An 18,297-nucleotide genomic window follows, 5' to 3' on the forward strand; every position below is an offset into this window, starting at 1 on the left:
GACAGCAACCAGGGCGCCGATCTCACGCCATCAGACAGAGGACCACAACAAAGATGTTACAATGTGAGACAAGTGTTGCATGAAGCAAACAAGCACTCTCATAGACTAAGGTGGTACACACAAGTTACAATGCAGACACACAGTCCTTCTTATTACCTTGAAAAGGCACACACCAAGAGCTGAGAACCTTTGTGGATCCCAGGTCTGGGGAGGTCAGCTCTAGCCAAACACAGTGTAGTAACCTGAGGGTGATAGCAACGGGGAAGAACCAATGGTAAGACCATCACACTGCAACATCGTTATAGATAGTGACTTGGAGATGGACCAGGCCAGCTGTCATGATGCCCGCTCCCGGGGAGCCGGTTCAAGCCCTGCGTCCCCGAAAGCGGACATCCAGTCCCCAAGGAAAGACCCAGCAACCCCATATAGGGGCCCTTTGGACAGTGTCCTGGCGCCTATGGCGCCAGGCTCATAAAAGACATCAGTCCTGGCGCCATAGGCGCCAGGCTCATTATGGGAGTGCTTGGGTGCACTTACTTGATGCAGACCATGCTGCAGGATCCCGGCCTCCTTGAGGCCTGAAAGGAACTACTTTACCTGTGGGACTAATTTACCATCCGGGCGTGTTCGGGGAAGGATACATACCTGGAATTTCTTCCAAGGCTATTTAAACCCCACCCGAACAGCCACATGTGCTTCGCGTTGTTCTGCATCTAGCAGCTGGACGCTCACCATGTCTGCTCCTGCATCCTGACTTCTGCCACGCCTGCCAGCATCCTGGATCACCTGCAAAGGAAGAGAAGAAGGAAAAGTCCTTACCTGCTAAAAACCGCATCTCGGAGACATCTCGCCGACAATCCTGAAAAGGAAGACTTTAATTTAAAAGCTCATCGCGTCGATCGCTGCAGCGCCGCATTCCACTCACCTTTACAGGGCGCCTCCATGTTCAGCAGCGATCATCCGGATTCGCAGTCACGCCCCAGCGCCTAGGGAGAAAAAGGCAAGAACAAAAGGTGAGAGAGAGAAGGGAATAAGGGAAGCTAAATCTCCATGTTAAGACTTACCTTTTGATTCATTCCCTCTTCATTTCGGGTCCGCGCCGCATCCTGGCATTTCCGGACCCCAGCCCCTAAGGGGGAAAAAAGGACATCAGCGTTAATGAGCGAATGAAAAGACATTACCAAAAAACACTCATTAAAGACTTACCTGATTTCTACACGGATTTCACCTCTCATCTCGGGTCGGTGCCTGTTCCCCGGCATTCCGTACCCCGGCCCCTATGGGGAAAAAGACACTAGCATTAGTACATTAATGCATGGACACAAGGGGAACCTCTTATCAAAAAACTTACCTGGAAGTTCCAACGCGCCCCTGCATCAGAAGCAGGATGGAGAGCTCGTCCTTCCAGACCCTAAGAAGGATACTTCTGCGAGCCAGACAAGCCAGATTTGGGGGCCCGGTCCAGTCCGTCTTCCGAACCCTGCGCATCACCTTAGAAGAGGTCACAGCAGCGTGAACCAGGCCAGCGCCTCCGTGGGTGTCAGGTGAGCGTTACACCAGCCACCCGACATGAGAGGGCCAGTAGACTAATATGTATAGTGACTGTTGGGTGGTCCATTACTCAGTACCTCAGTACCCAATCCAGTGGTCCGATAGGTTTTCTGGAGACGGGCCCAGGTTTCAATATCACTCCAACGTCATTAGGCTACAAAACTGGCATGCGAGCCAGGAGAAGTTGAGATGTCCATGGATTTCCACTGTCCCTGTAGGTTTTGTTTGTAATAAGCCGCAGTTTGAACTTGCCATGAACAGAGTCCTGCGTTTGTCCTTTGGAAGGTTTTGGGCCTTCCGAGAGTCCACAAACTCCTAGTGGCCCTCTGGCATATGTGGGAGTTTGTCCCAACAAGTGTAAAAAGTGTGACATCCAGCCAACGTGTGAAAGAGTTTAAACTGTATGGAAATCATCATTCAGCACCTTTCTGCATCATGACATAAAGGCAGGTTTCTCTCACAATAAAAATTTAACGCACGTGGTGCAGTGGCACAAACACTCTCTCACAAATGGAGCAGATGAGCACTAACACTCAGTTTCCCTTGCATGTAAAGAATGGGTACAGGAGCAGTATAAGCTTTTTAACGCTTTGCTCACATAGATCAGGTCAGCTTGAGTAGTGAAGAGGGAAGGACGAAACCCACCCCAGCTCCTCCTCCCACCCGAGACACGGCCCGGAAGAAGAACAAAACGAACCATGATTGATCATACCATTTTGGACCAATTCTCAGTGCTCCTATAATAGACAAGTATGTTTAGAGGTACCCACTCAGCCAACCCCACAGCCTAGGAGCAGTGCAAACATTGCCAAAAGTTATGAGGAGTCCCGGGATGTAATTAAGGATGCTCCCATTGACAGTCTCTACCAAAGCACCAAAAGGCCATGCATGACGTTGTTGAAGATACCATGACACAGCAGTGTTAGACATGAAGCAGACGTGCCCTCAGCACATCGGTACTTGATCACGCACCCAAATCCACAAACACTTGGGCACAGTCCTATAGGTTAGAGGACAGAGACATATACATACTGTCTTGACGTTTATTATTTTGTCATTAGCTTGACCACAGCAACGCAGAAACCGCAAGAAGCAAGAGACCCTGGGCAAAAGCTTGCAGATGCTTATATGCAAATAACCCTATGGAACTGCAGGAGCACCGACGGGACCTGATGGAGCCATGCACGACTAACATATGGAGGATATAGAATAGCACAATGTAGAAGCCAGGATGTAGTTCAGGAAAATTACAACAGGCCACAGATTCTCGGCAGATGCTGAGCTGAACGAATTCAGGCTGCACAGGGGAATGAGAGTGTGAGACAGGGCCTGCTGCCAAGGCCACCAAGATACGAGTGACATTCCATTCCCTGAAATATAGTAACACCGGCTGCAGTAAATGTGAATTATTCTTCATAATTTAGAGCTGCAGAGCTCGAAAACACAGTGTCTGCACACGTGACCTGGCTGACCTAATGATGTACTGAAACTAGCAGCTTGGAAATAAGATCTTACACAGCCAAACAGAAGCTGCAACAAAGTTGTTACAGGAGAATCCGAATGTTGCATGATATGGACGGGCACGCTCATAGTCTTTGGTGGTGCACACATGTTACAATGCAGACACAGTTGTTCTTATTACCTTGAAAAGGTACACTTCGAGCTGAGAACCGATTTGGGTGCCAGGACTGGGGGTGACAGCTCTAGCCAATCATAGTTCTGGACCCTAGAGTGGGTAGCAACAGGCAAGAACCAATGATCAGATGGACTACCACTCAACGCCCAATCCACTTGCTTGATAGGTTTGCTGAGAGGGGCCCTGGTTGTGACATCATTGTGACGTGTTCTTCCTTAAAACTGGCCCGCGTGCTAGAGATCTGTGCGATGTTCCAGGAGATTTTCCTTGTACTGATCCCTGTTGGTATTGGCTGCAATAAACCCCAGTTGTTGGCCTGGGCCTGCGTTGCTTTTTGGAAGGGAAGGGAAGGAGTTAGGACTTCCATGAGTTCCGAGTCTGCAAACTCCTAGTGCCCTCAACCTGCCTACAAGTTTGTCCTAGCAGTAGGTAGCGTGAAGGCTTCCCCTACACAAACATAAAAGGCAAACCAGGTCAAACCTAATGCAAGCTTTAATCCTGTAGAAGTGGAGGGGATCAGCGCAAGGTGCAAGGCAAGGGTATCAATCAGGCACACACCCAAGTCTCGCCTAGCATGTAGTGCGCAAATGAAACCCATATTTATTTTTGTCTATAAGTTCTATATTCTGACTGATATACCACTCATATCACACCCTTTTCAAAATACCCCGAAGGTCACACTAAACCAGGAATCAGGCTAGTTTGTAAAGGTAAAATATTTATTTATTTAAATATTCAATCACACATCGGTTTACTATAGATCTATATATGTATATGGGGCAGCAATCACCCAAAGGGTGACAATACAATTCAGAAATAAGCAAAGCAATTGAATTTACTTATAAAGGAGGCAAAATAGAAAATACAGGGAAAAAAGAACAGTTTTGTTTTGTGCACAGATAGCGTTCAGGGGAATATTTCCCCCTGCAAAGTTGTGTTTAAATACAATTGAGCAATCCTACACCAATGTGAGTCACCAGCAGGTTTTCAAGAATGAAATACAATGTCTAGAGTTATAGGCAATCCTCCCTCCCACACGAGAGAAAACCTTATTTTGGCAATGACACTTTGAAATGAAAGGTGAAAATGGCTTTGTGAAATACTACAAAAGGGTGCAAAAATGCTTAAATGGAGACAAATTCTAAGAAAAGCAACACTAATCAGGTCCTAACATACATGGGCTGTAATATAAACAACAATATACACTTCAGATCAGGATGGGATGGAAAAAGCACTTTGAAATGGGCAAAAGACACGTGTACTTTGGCTAAGATTGCAAATTTGTGGCAAACTTTTACTATGCGATACTGAAGACAAGCGGGTCAAATACACTGTTCCGTGATGCAGTTTTTAGTTGTGGAGATAGCTAAGGATGTTAGGCATCAGTGAGAGTTGAAATTTTAGGTTTTAGAGTGAAGCGTTTTTGCAAAATAGGCACGAAAATGAAAACAGCAATGCGCTTTTGAAAATGAGAGATGGGTTTGCTTACGCTATATTATGACTATGAGAAAGAGAATGCCACATATGGATCTTACAGTCAAGTGATCAGCGTAACCCGTCCCGTTGTGGATACTCTACTTCTTCCTGGTATCTATTTTAGTTATTCAAAATCACTACTGAGTTATGGTTTTGGAACAAAGGTAAGACAGTCAGTGCGAGAAAGATTCTAACAATACTGGAGTTCTGAATTAAAGATGGGATGGGATGAGATAGGGATAATACATTGCAGATATACTATGGGTCACTGTTCTTCCCACTTATACTTGCAGTCCCTTGTGATTAAATTAGACCATCAGCTCTGGTCAAGGAATTGGATCTGGTCGGCCTGCAGCAGGACACCTCTTAGCGGGATTGGATCAGCAAGGCGGTTCTGGTCAATTTGGACTGCACCTCAGACTGGATTTGGAAGGGCCCCTTCTGGTTACCAGACCCGGTAGATAGCAAGATGCAAGTTTTCAGTGGGCCTGCCTTAATGGTAGCAAACCAAGCTGAATCAGAATTAAATCCCTTCAAGTTTGGGATGTTAGCAATTGGGTCAGGCTAGCAATCATTGTGCAATGCTAGAGTCTGGATTCTGCAAAGAAATCTGGATATTTCAAGAATTTTGGAGTCAGCTACAAGTTGAAACGTTCTGCAATACAGTGCTGCATGGACATCTGGATTGGTTCTGGTAGCAGGGTGTTTTGGAAGCAGTCTGTTCTGGAAGCAATGTGTCTATGTGTAGTCAAACTCCTATATTTATCCATTACAAATTTTATGGAATGGGCAGAACTTCAAAACACACCGTCATGGTTGCAAGTGGCTGCAGGCGTGTGCTTTGTTTTGGTTGGCAGCTTGAACAGAGCTGTCATTTTATGACAGGATTTAGGAACTCCCACCTGGATTTTTACCAAAAACATACTTTTGCACAAATGTACATTTCTACCATTATGTACCCTCGTAAAATTGGAAACACATTTCATATTTGATTGTCTACATCCACATTCAATCCCCATCTTTGTGCGAACTGTCTTTCTCATTCTACAGATTTTTATCAATTTTCACAATAATAGTTAGGATTAATCATTTCTAATTCGATACACCTCTGGCCGCTGATCAATGGATCATGTACCTACAATTTTCAGCTTGCCACATTAATAGTTTTGCCACAATCAGTGTTTTAGTGTATCTTTGGTTCCTTATGTAGTAAGAACTCCTACCATATCTTCAACTGTCTAGCACGAGTTAAGATTTATAAGTTTGTATTTTTCACTTGTCCACTTATTTTGGCTGTCATGTTAAATGTCAAAGTTCTGAGGCAAAAACAAGTCATTTCCATTCAAAATCAAGTCCAAGTTTTTTTTTTCTTACTTCCAAAGTGAGCAAATGGCCAGTCCTTTGAAGTTCAGTGAGAAACCTCCTTCACATCCTCTCCCTCCTTGCAGAGGTCCATGCATCAGCCCGTCCTTTGTTCTTTGGTCAGCAAGCAGACGAATGTCTAATGTGGCCCCATTGTGTTGTTTGCTGGCATTATGCAAGAACCATTAACAGCCTTTAGCCGTACTGTTCTCAAGGAAGTATTAAGCAGAGATGTCAGTTTTCCCAGGCCAGGCTGTCAGATCAGAATTACATTGTGGATTGGTCCCAGACTGGGCCCCTTGACATTAAAGTCTTTTAATGTCCCATATAAAAAATAAGCACAGTGTATAAAAGGATTTACACACTTTTAAAAGAATTAGCCCTTCACAAACATGCTTAAAATAGTGGATTTTGCAATTTTTTCAGGACAAAAAAAGTACATTTAAGCTAGGTTGAACAGCCAATTTCTTTAGGCAGCTGTCAGGCAGTGATGCCTGGATTCCGCAGACTGTCTGGAGAATCCATGGTATCAGCACCCTTTTCCTTCCAATAATTCACTGTAAAGATGACAGAATTTAGCGCCAAAACAGCACTTTGAAGGATGCCATTGATTAGAGAGCTATGAAGGGCATTTTTGGATTTTATCCCTTCTGTGGCCTTGTTTCAAGTCACAGATGTCAGATGACATCAGTGATTCCTGCTTTTACACCACTTTGCCTGTATATGTGGCAGGGCGTGCAGCTCTTTTGATGGTTCATGAACTCTGCACAATTTTGCAGATTCAGTGCGCATAGGAGTTATTGCCTCAATTTTTGGCTGTTTTCTTTCCCCATTGGCAAGGGGTGCAGTGGCGTGGATAAAAATACTCCACGGGTAGAAGATTCCCACACAGAGAACAGATCATAAATGTGTCTCTGCAGTAGAAGTTACTCTCACGAAACCGGTGCAACCTAGCGCACAGTAAAGAAAACTCCACTGCTAATATAGAAAAGGTATATCATAGACCAGGAACGTTAGGAGTCTCAACAATGCAAGATTACCACACTTTGAACAGATGCATTGTGGGTCACAACAATATAAGTTCCACTTGCATAGAGATGGAACTGCATGGGATGGAGCAGTGCAAGCACCCCCACACTGAACAGGTAAGTTAAGGGCCTCACCACAGCAGTGCAAGCTACACTCATATATAACTGGAAAATCACAGGCCTTAGCAGGGAAAATTACAAGTCACAAAGTACATGCCTATCATGTGCCTCATCGATACAGCAGTGGGAGAACCGCCCACAAAAAACAGGAACAGTTAAATGTGTCAGCAGCTCAAGATCCTCAAAACAGCACTAACATAACATTGATAACAACTAGCCAAACTACATAGGCTACCTCGAATCAGAAACGCTTTGCATGATAGGAATTGAATAAACCATGATTAGAAGGAATTCAGCCTTAGAAAAACAACATTATTTCGATAACAATCCCAGCCACTCTGCAGCTGGTTCACATCCTAAAACATGAGTTGTTAATATAATACAGGGAGTTAAGTCGCTAAAAACGCCTTTCACATTAGGTCTGGACATTCTATTTCTGTATTTTTTTCTAATTTTTAAGACACAAACACCGGGCCAATTAAACAGTAAAGCATACCTGAATTGTATTGTGTGTTTTCAGGTTTGATAGCAGAATTATCTTTTGATGTTTAATGAGAGTCCTCATTTCTTGGAGCGAGTACCTAATGGTATGTCAATGTTATTATACAACAGTGCCGAGAGGTATGGGTTCAATGCTAAATCCTCCATCTAATCTCATGGTAAACGTTTGGCTGGACAGAGATAATGATTTGTTACGATTTCTTATTTGTGTAGAATTTTGCCAAAGCACTGTACATAGAACACATTTACATACATCACCCAACCCAAGTTGGTACTCCATTATCGTCCTCGGAAGGAAAAAAAGGCAGAGTTGGCCTTGTCGAGTTTCAAACCTGCAACCTGCAGTCCATGCACAAATCACAGTAGCGAGTGCTCAACCTGCCGAGCTGTCCTACCGGCTAATATCCTTCAGAGGTCGGTAAATGAACAATCGACCGAGGTATCATAATCACAGTGTTAAATACCTCAGGATTATCACTGCAGAGACAGGGTTTGCTGTGTGTCTATTTCAATTACAAATGTAACGGTTACATTTTTGAACAGCGCTTGCACTTCCTGGATAATCGGGTTTTGAATGTTTTAATTGTACTGTTGAACATTTGAAAGAGGCTGTGACCCCTGTGATTGTCTCTCATCCTTGGGCAAGTATTCTGCTTCCACTGACCACAAGTTAAGGCTGAATGGATGTAACGAGATGTTGCATACTTATCAGATCCACACATAAGGCTTTGAGGTGGGAGTATTTTAGGCAGCATTTTTTATAATTAAGAGTATAAATTAAATTATAAGAATAAATATGATTTGTCTCTGCAAGAGTGTAAAAAGTATGCAACAGGCAACTAAAACATGACAAAACTTGAGAATGAATAAGGCCCATTAGAAACAAAACAGTTGTTCAACAAAGATGCCTGGTTTCAAACAATTTATAACATTTATGGAAAACCTTCTACGCAATGTGTATGAACACACCATATAGATGCATACAGCACAGGAATTCTGAAACATACTTTTGTGCAATACAGGTTTGCTCTCACTGAAAAAGAAAAAAATCTGTTACACAAGATAATTCTCAATTGTATCTCAGTTTTCTATCCTATTCATGACATGATCCAAAAATGCTAGGAAAATAGATATGCATTACACTTCTGTTTGCTCTGTGATCTTCTTTACACAAAACACAGCAGAAGCTGAACTGAAAGAAACCATTCCTTAAATCACTGTGTGCTGTTTCTTTCTCAAAAGAAGCGTTCCGGGTTCTGTCAAGTAACCTGACCTTTACACTATGCTTATCTGGAGGCCTGTGTGTAGGGATTCAATAACTTTCTTATAAGTCTTACATGTTCGCCTGCCACCCCGGTGTCCAAGACTCACTGGTCGCTGCTTACAGTGTTCCAGCAAGACTTCCGGCTGCCACAAACTCCCTCTCTCTGCAGCTCCTTGCTTTGCCTCTGCAGCAGCTCTCTGTGGCTTTGCTCCCACCAACGATGCGTCTCTCAGGCTGGTGCGTCTCTCACAGCTTAGCCTCTCTCTGCAGCGTCTCCTTCGCATGCTGGTTCCTCTTCCGTACTCTGCCACTGGCTACCAACTTCCTTAAGCCAAGCTCCCAGCTGCATACGCTCTGCATCTTCTCTGGTTCCTCAAGTACTCTGTCTGCCACGCCACCTTCCCGGAGAGGTCTGCTCTCACACAGCATTCCCGATACCTGCTACCACAGCTGCCTCCATTTTCTTCAATCTTGCTGCTTTTAAACCTCCTGCCAGGCTAATTTGTCACAAAAAGGCTAGACCATTCATTGCTGCTTTGGGAGTTCTGTATTACTCTGAGTTGCCTCCTCCTCATCCCAGTATCTAACTGGTGTGTGTATGTATATGTATCAATAAAGAGAGGCTGTGTGTTCCTAGTTGGTCTCTTCCTCTTCTCAGTATATAACTGGTGTTTTAGGCAATGATTTACAGGAAAATTAGGGAAGGGATTGACAACAACCTACAAAGGCTTGGGGCCATTGGACTCATGGTGAAAGGGAAATGGGGGATATTATGTCTCACCTAAGGGTGCATCAACCCCACTCCCCATGTCTCCTACATCCAGATGATCCTCCCTTGCATATCCGCATCGAGGGTCAGGATCGGATAGCAACAGCCATTCCCTGGCCACCTGGGTAGAGGTTATATTAGGGAAAGTATTGAGGACACCCTCATATTCCTTACATACCCCTAATGTAAAGCCTTTGCTAGCCCTTACTTTTGATTCAACCCTTGATCCTCTTCCGTAGTCCCCAGAGGTAGAAACGGCTTTTTATCAAAATCCCTGCTCCGAGGCTGCTCAATTATCTGAAACCATGCACCCTTTGTTGGGAGGATCTAGATGTGATCACTGGGGAATTTGATTCAACTTCACATTGACCAGCAATGCCCCATTGCATATTACAGCTCAGCTATTGATCCCATTACAGCAGGACTGCCATCATGTCATCGATCTGTTCCCGCAATGACTGTTTGTAGAAAAAGCAAATCCTCAGGTTTTAGGTCATCCAGTGCCTGTGACTACCTCATTAGGGCTACTGCTTTACTCTTGATCGGATATCCAACACATTTCCAATTCCCATTTGACTGAATATGAAAAGATGCTCCTTTCTGCTGCTAATGTATATATGTCATTATTCTATTCTAAATCTCACTTCTCTGCTGCGGACACCCTGGGATTGTGACTGCCCAATTATTACTGAACACCTCCTAAACCCAGATTGGATCTCAAAGACGTACAACTATGAGTTGATACTCCAGGGTTCAGAATTGGTGGGAGCTGGGACCCATTTAGCTCCTGTCAAGAGACAGTGACTGAAAAGGCATGCCACGCTTCTTACCTATGTATGTATGTATGTATGTATGTATATAAAACACAAGGTTTCTAAACATTTAAGAATCAGTGTAAAATGTCAATAACAAATGGTGGAAGTTACAGGTACCATCTTGTTAAAGATTACAGAGAGGGTATATTTTTAACCCGTTATGTTGGATAATTAATGATATTTGTCAGCAAAGCCTCATATTGGTCAGACCTTGGAAATCAACTAGATAGTGTCATACAAGTGCTTGACTTAAGTAGGTCGATCACTTTAAGCACATCATGTCTACTCTCTGAAATCTGCACATGCTGTTAGACTTTGCAATAAGGAAAATATCACAAAAATCGAATTCATCTGCTTTATTGGAAGTTCAAGTTGTCATGAAGTCTGGAACTTTAAATTTGGTCTTTGGATTTGCCCCTTATTGATCAGTTATTTCGATGTCTCTGGGAACTTTGGAATTCAAGTCTGAGCCTGAAATTTTCCCTTAGTGAAGAACACTCACCACTGATCTCTCCAAGCTATCCTACTTCTCACCCTTAGATGCTCCACCTCTCCTACTCCAGTACCGCTGCACTCTACCTGTAGCAGCCTAGGTGTATCACCTATATATAATTATCCATCGCTTCCCACATAAGTGTGGCATTTAAAAATCACACACATGCATAAATTATTGCACAGTCTCTTCAATTTCTTTTGAAGCATTGTGTCTCCATCTGCAGATCAGGTTAGCCTCCAGCACTATATTTGTGCCATAGATTCTCCGCCTGTCGCCCCACCTTCTGCTTCTGTGCTACTCTCTCCCACCATATAGGCATCTGGCAGGTCCATCAAGACTCTCTACCTGCCCACCATGCTGTCAATTCTGCCCCCTTTTCTCTGGATGTAGGTGCCACAGGAAACGACATATGGTCACAATCATGAAGGAAAAAGGATTGCCTGCTCCACTGGTTAGTCATACGTCATGATTCCTCTCCAAAAAATACGAACACTGTAAATGTTCTTTATCAAAATTCTGCTGGAACTAATAGTTTGCCTGCGACTCTGGACTTGTATCAACAATTGGTATTTTAATAATAAGAATAATAATAATAATATTTTAGGTAATGGAACGATATTGTACAATGCACGCAAGTTGCCTCCTTAAACCCACCATCCGGTTCGGCATCAATCATCTGGCGTATATGCCTGTAGATATAGTGTACAGGATTAATGCCACCACTTCACTTCTCAATGTGACACAGGTCCATCCTACAAACCAAGTATTGTGGAAAAGACTTTAGTTCATCTACTGTCCATTCTTTGCTGATCCATTTATTACAAATACTAATAATGCATATGAAGTTACAGTGATTTGTGATAAAAAAAATAAAGATGAAGAGTGTTGAAATTAGAACTTCCATCTAACATGTACCAGTGGGAAACAACCCCCTTTAGAATAGTACAGATCTAAAATAGTTACTATAAAGGGAAATTAAAGAGTTTGCACTTCACTGTTGTGAGTACCAAAGTAGAGAACTAAATGAGTAAAGCCTCACTTCAGAATATAAACTTGGCCATCGCGACTCATTTACTTGATCTATTTCAGACAAAGAAACCAAGAATCATACAGATTAAGGATGAACAATCTATTTCATCAAAGAAACATACTAGAACTTTGTTGGGGGGGCTCTGTCCCCCACCCCCGGCTCCTATGGTACCCAACCCCCACCCCCTCCCCTGGAGGGGCTCCCTTCGCTCGACCCACCCTGGCGACTGCTGCACATTGACACGGCAGCTTGGTCACTTGTAGGGATACACCACCAAGGGCTTGCTTCGTTCACACACCCCCTTTGGGGGAATTGAAAAGTTGGAGGAGTATACCAGCAAAGTTGGAAAAATGTGGGATGGAATGACAGCAGACCCATACCTTTAGGCCATACAATGACCCCAAATATAAGCGTTACAGGACCGTCACTTATCATTTACACAAGTTCCTCAGTTAATGTCAGTTAATAAACTTCAAATGCCTTAGGAATTGTAGATTTGGACAGTAAACCATCAATGTTGGATGCATGTGAAACAGAATGCCACCAGACTCATATGAAACGTTACACAAAATGAGTCACTTACACACAAATTCATCAGTGTATGAACTCCGGTGAATAGACTTCAAACACCTTAGGAATTGCAGATTTGGACAGCATACCATTAAAGTGGGCAAAGTGTGGAACGGAAGGACACCAGACCCATGTCTTTAGGATACACAATGACCCCAATGTAAAGCATTACACAAATGGTCACATAAAAAATTACACAAAATCGTCACTAAGGATTTTATATTATAGGGTGGATTTACTAGACTTCTTCATTTTGTTGTCACGAAGGCAAAATGTGCCTTGTTTTTTTTTATATAGTGATACATAAAGCACCACTAGTAGAAATACTCTGCGTCACGGTGCCAGACGTAGGTTTTATTTTATTGATGTAAAGCAGCTTATGTGAAGCTCAACGCTTGCTGACAGCGGTCATGGAGGACAGGAGTTGTTTCACCCATTGTAGGTGCCACTCCCAGATAAGATGTCCCCAGTGGAGGAAGCAGCTGTACTAGATCCCCAACACCCTAAACCATAATGGGAGCATGTCTTTGGTTCAAAAGAGATCACGCTTTGAGGCCTGGTTGACCGTGTTAGCAGGGGCATGTTGAAGCTATGCACAACTGACATGAGAATACATTCCCCTCTACTCTCTTATAAGGTCAGTTTCTTTTGTGAGGGAAGCAGGGTTGTACTACAGACACTCGTAAATGATGATGGACTTTGAACGCAGTGTCCTCTTGCACTGGACTGAGATGCATGGAAGTACTTGAGTGCTGCTAGGAGGCAGTTGTGGATACTGTGACAAATCTGGACAATTCGTCCCTTCTCCCCAGAGGGGAGCCAACCCCTTTCAGGCTAGGAAGATGAGCCTGCTACACAAGACCCTCCCTAGGTGCCTGTGCAAATGGGACCTCACAGCGAGTTACTCCCCTCTTGGGGACAAGGACTCAGATTCCAGAGCAGAATCCCCAGTCCAAACCACCTTTGTCTGCATACATGGATGTGGAAAAGACTTTAATATCTCCTGTAATGACTGCATTCCACAGAGATCCTTTGTTACCTCTATAGGCTGCAGGTAATGCTGAACCCAACCTGAATACCATGCTCAACGAAGGAGGACTCAGTTCTATTTATTCCTAATGCGTGTATAAGAAGAGGAAAGACTCCTATGGAGGAAGGACAATGGCTACGCGGAGGCAAGTCTCTGCAGCATCGACGCCCTAGGAGCAGACCCATGCTGGGCCGCGGAGCCAGTGGCAACAAGGAAGGTGAGCAAATTGTTGGCTGAACGGCTGAAGGTTGGCATTCTACCTGACTGAGGAACGGAGGTCGGAGAGGGAGTAGAGACAGAAGCACACCAGTCTCGTCTGGTGGTGCAACCACAAAGGAGCTGCGGTAGGCCGGTCACGGATGCTGAGACCAGATCATACAGGAAATGTTGGGTACCCGAGCTCCACACAAGTCGGACCATAGCTACTGAGACCAGTATTCACAGAGAAAGCTGATGAGTTTACGGGAGCCTGAGAAACCCAGAGTGCGTACCACTGAAACTTACAAGGACACTGAGCAAAGGCTACAAAGGTTGACAAGGATACGGGAACCTGAGAAACCAGACGGTGAACATACTGATACAAGTTACAAATATTGTGAACAGCTGGGAAAGCTATCAAAGTTACGCCAGCCTGAGAAACAGAAGTGTGCACTGAAACCTCTTACACAAACCAAAAAAGGTGTACAATATGCATACATTCAAAAAATGTATATTCAATAAAATAAGAGCAGTTTTGAAAGAATTTCTCTTTAGAGTGAATATAATCCCAGTTAATGGGTCAATTAGGCTATGTTACCCAGCGATGCCAATGAGAATATTAAGTGTCAGGATGGCAAAGGAGGAGGCTTGCAATTACAGTTTTGAGCAAGCTTGAGTTTTACACATCCCACGATTGTGTGCAAATTGCCCTATAATGGATCCCACCAAAAGAAAATACACAAGAGTGCAGGGCCGTATATGCTGAAGGAGGTTGATGAAGTATTACCAGATTTCAAATAACTGTCCTGGATCCACTTCATTTTAAATGTCCTTTCTGGTTTGTTGTACACTCAGCAGTGGGGCAGGGAGATTCATGGTGCTGAGGTAAGAATGAGAGGAGGTAAAGGGGATGTGACCTAGTGGGACAGAAGACTCGGATATAATCGAATATGAAGCATTACACCGGCTGATGATCTTAAGAGCTCATCACAATGCATGGTGCTCTGAAAGCAAGATGCTTCAATGTTCAACTCAAGGTGTGGAGGCTTAGGTTTCAGGTTAAAAGTACTGTTTTTCTTTAGATTACAGAAGGTCTTTTGGATCTACTCCACTCGTAACGATGTCAGTAGATTGGGTGATTCTTCATGTGCCAAAAAGCGATTACATTCTGCCCTTGGGAGTACATTATTTAAGCAGTAATTTAGTGCAAGGGAGATTTTAGAATGATGGAGGTCATCTTGACCAGTACATTTTTGTGATGTACGCAGACAGTAAACGCAGCGCACGTACCTTTGCAGTTGCCTAAACATGAGATTTATCTAGGGTTAGGAACTTCTATAAAAATTGTTGGCAGATGTCTGTGCTGACCAAACAGAAGTGGTGTATGGCTCACTTTTTTTTGTTATTAGTGTTTTGGCTTACATATAAACCTTTCACCAATTACAAAAACACATTTTACAAAATCTAATTCCCCCCCCCAAAAAAACATAAACTCCACTCCTAAAAGTAACAAAAGATTTCCCCTATTTAGTAAAAACAAATCAATTTCTCACATACAAAATTCCACAGTACCCGAGCATCACACCTCTAACATATTGAACTCTCATGATTGAAAATAGTTTTAAAATGGTTACTCCCAACACGTGGTAATGACTTTAGTCTCTCATCACCAAAATGTTAACAAGGCTTCTTCGTTATCTAATCCTTGGGAGATGTCTTCCAAGAAATTGATCAGAGCGATGGCGAGGCTCACACTCTCACCTCCCATAATCCTACTCCACCATTCATCTAAGGAGGGTGTACACAATTTATTTAGGCTTTTGCCCCAGTACAGTGGTCTCTTCTCAGTAAGCCCCTGGCAAACCAGTGTTATATTGAATAAGCGATACCTGGGATCCAGGCATGTTACAGAATCTACATTTCTTGTCTGGACCCTGCCATTCCATTTATGTATTTTTTTATTTATTTGTTTGCTTGCATTTGTATAGCGCACTTGCAGCCCCGAGGCATTGAGGCGCTGAATGTTTCCTGACCCTCAGGCCTTCCTTCGTAGGATATAGGTTGAGTCTGAACCGCAAGAACTTGGTACAAATAAAGTTGCATAGGAACAGCATCCTCCCAAATAAACACCATCACAAAGTATATGCTGAGCTTGTCGATGTATATGCCAGGCAAGTGTATGGCCCATATGGAACAAAATGTTGCCATGTTCATAAAGCTACATAAACGAAAGGGTAAAATTAAGAAAAAGTAATTGATGTAACAGCGAAGCGTAGGGGTGACCCTTAAAACAAGTAGCATACCTGTGACAATACCACAATCACTGAGACTACGAGCTGGAATCTGATAGTCCAATGAGGACCAACAGTCCTAACATACACAGTTTTTCTATAGAGTTACTGTGAATTTCAGTGACGTGTTACCCTCATATTTTTCACACTTTTCCTTATAAAGGGAAGATACTCAACCTCTGAATGAGCTGAAAACATGTAAAACAAAAATATATGGCTCGAGCATACAGAGCAGTATACAAAATGCAACCCTTGTAAGAGAGCCTGGAGAACACACTTACTTAATAGAAAACCAACTACCAGGATCAAATGAGTGGCTTAACTGGCAATCCAAGAATTATTGCCGATTAAAACTCGCAACCATGTTGCCACTTGCTGCTTAATATGAGGGCACCTATTGCTTATGCACCAAAGGTGGAATTGCTTCGTAATTTTCTTCTAGCATCTCAATCTGAAAGACTAATCCATTGACGTTTGCTCCTTTCGTGCGAGCATGGCTAAAGACAAACAGAACATGGAAGGCATGCGTTGTTTTCGAAACTACTTCTACAACATTTCGCGACCTTTCGATTACCTATCCCACTGTCCCAATCAAGACAAACAGGCAGCCAGTGGCGGGCACACATTAGAATGTCGAAAACACTGGCGCCGGCAGAGTAGACTGCGTGAACAGGCTTTACAATGTAAACAATGGAAGCCAGCAGGGGCGTGTCTTCGCTCATTATATCAGACCAGGGGGCATCTACCCCTCCGCCCCCCACTCACCCACGAAACGGGGGGGGGGGGGCGGCGGCATCCATCGTATGGGAATGCCCGCATAACCCCAAAACACATGACCAAGCCGAAACGCCTTCCCTGCCACAGCAAGTTGTAGAGAGTGGCGTTTGGTTAGCAAGAGGGACTATTTACATATCCACATGGCAGACATCACAGATGTGCCATATGAGTCAAATTCCATGCCACCGTAATTTGGGTTGTGCCAACTGGATTGCAGAGTCTTTGGTGGGATGGAGGCGTGATGGTGCTCCCCCCACTACTGTCATCTCCCTTCAAGCAAGTGCTCAACTTTTAGGTTGGGCAAATGACTGCCAATTAGAGATTCCAGACGAGGGCAGCGGTCTGAGAATTTCATGAAATTGCTGCACGAGACGAGTTAACATACCCCCGGGCAGATTTCACGCCATCATAGTCAACGGTAAACGTGCAGAGCCTGCTGCACGCACACAGACACACACACCCGTAGATTGGGTCATTTGGCATGCGGAAGCCCGGGAGTGGCAGGAACAGGGCAATGAGTGCAGGGAGATATAAAGTATCACCGGATCCCAAAAACGTGTCAGTGTAGACAGGAGCAAACTCGGGCAACGCAACACAATTACACTCACCAACGCCGTACTTCTCCTCTTTCTTTGTGGGGACCCAGCGAGTCATCTTCAGGTCGGGCGCTGGTGGGTGGCAGGAGCAGCTCCTCAGGTGAGCCGCTTAAGGGTCAACAATCCCCCGAAGCAACTGCCCCCGTTGCCCGGCACGCAGGCAGAGCGGCGAAAAGGGCAGGAAACTGGTCTCTAAGCGGCCATTTTTCATGTCGGGGCAGCGGCGCCAGGAAAAAGTTTTGTCAAGGCAGCATGCGCGGCCCCGAGCCACGGGCACAAAGGGAAGATCGGAGAACCGGTTCCTGGAGGACGGGAGCACAGCGGCGAGGCTCGGGTCTAAGGCGTTACACCGCCGCGGGTCCCAGGGCTACGAGGGAGTAAGGCAGAGTCCCGGGACTGAGAGTGGGAGGAAGCACAGGAGCGGCAGCGGGGATGGGAGGGAGCTCGGCTAAGGCCGCAGGGCTGGGATGGGAGGAAGCTGGTCTGCGGCCTCTGGAGTGGGAGGAAGCTCAGCAGCGGCTTGGGACTAGGAGAGAGCGCTGGGGCGAATGCCTCCAGCTCGCTTGGCGCGTTTTACAAAGCGTGGAAACGATGTACTAAGGTTATGGAATGTTAACCATAGTAATTCATATGAGAAGGTTATTGGCACGGGTCGATTAATTAAAAGAAGCACATTACAACAATGCAGTGTTCACTCTGTTTGGGTGGTGATGGGCATAACATAAGAGTAGACAATTCCGAAGTGAAAGGCACCCTCCCTTCCCTGAACTTTGAAACAAACATTGCA

At 44.4% G+C, this 18,297-nt stretch overlaps 1 protein-coding gene across 2 annotated transcripts in view; it reads right to left on the reverse strand.

The window, feature by feature from the left end:
- DOCK1 (dedicator of cytokinesis 1) overlaps window positions 1-18,014 on the reverse strand; it is a 2,312,292-nt gene extending 2,294,278 nt beyond the window's left edge. The window contains exon 1 of one of the 2 annotated variants that reach the window (XM_069611483.1): window positions 17,523-18,014. In XM_069611483.1, coding sequence (XP_069467584.1) covers window positions 17,523-17,568 — 46 coding nt within the window. In that variant the 5' untranslated portion in view covers window positions 17,569-18,014. The remainder of the gene's footprint in view (window positions 1-17,522) is intronic. The other variant, XM_069611484.1, reaches the window with a different exon arrangement.
- Window positions 18,015-18,297: the final 283 nt, after the last annotated feature.

This window comes from Ambystoma mexicanum, chromosome 8, assembly GCF_040938575.1.
Source record: "Ambystoma mexicanum isolate Mex_15411 chromosome 8, UKY_AmexF1_1, whole genome shotgun sequence".
Classification (NCBI taxonomy): Eukaryota; Metazoa; Chordata; class Amphibia; order Caudata; family Ambystomatidae; genus Ambystoma; species Ambystoma mexicanum.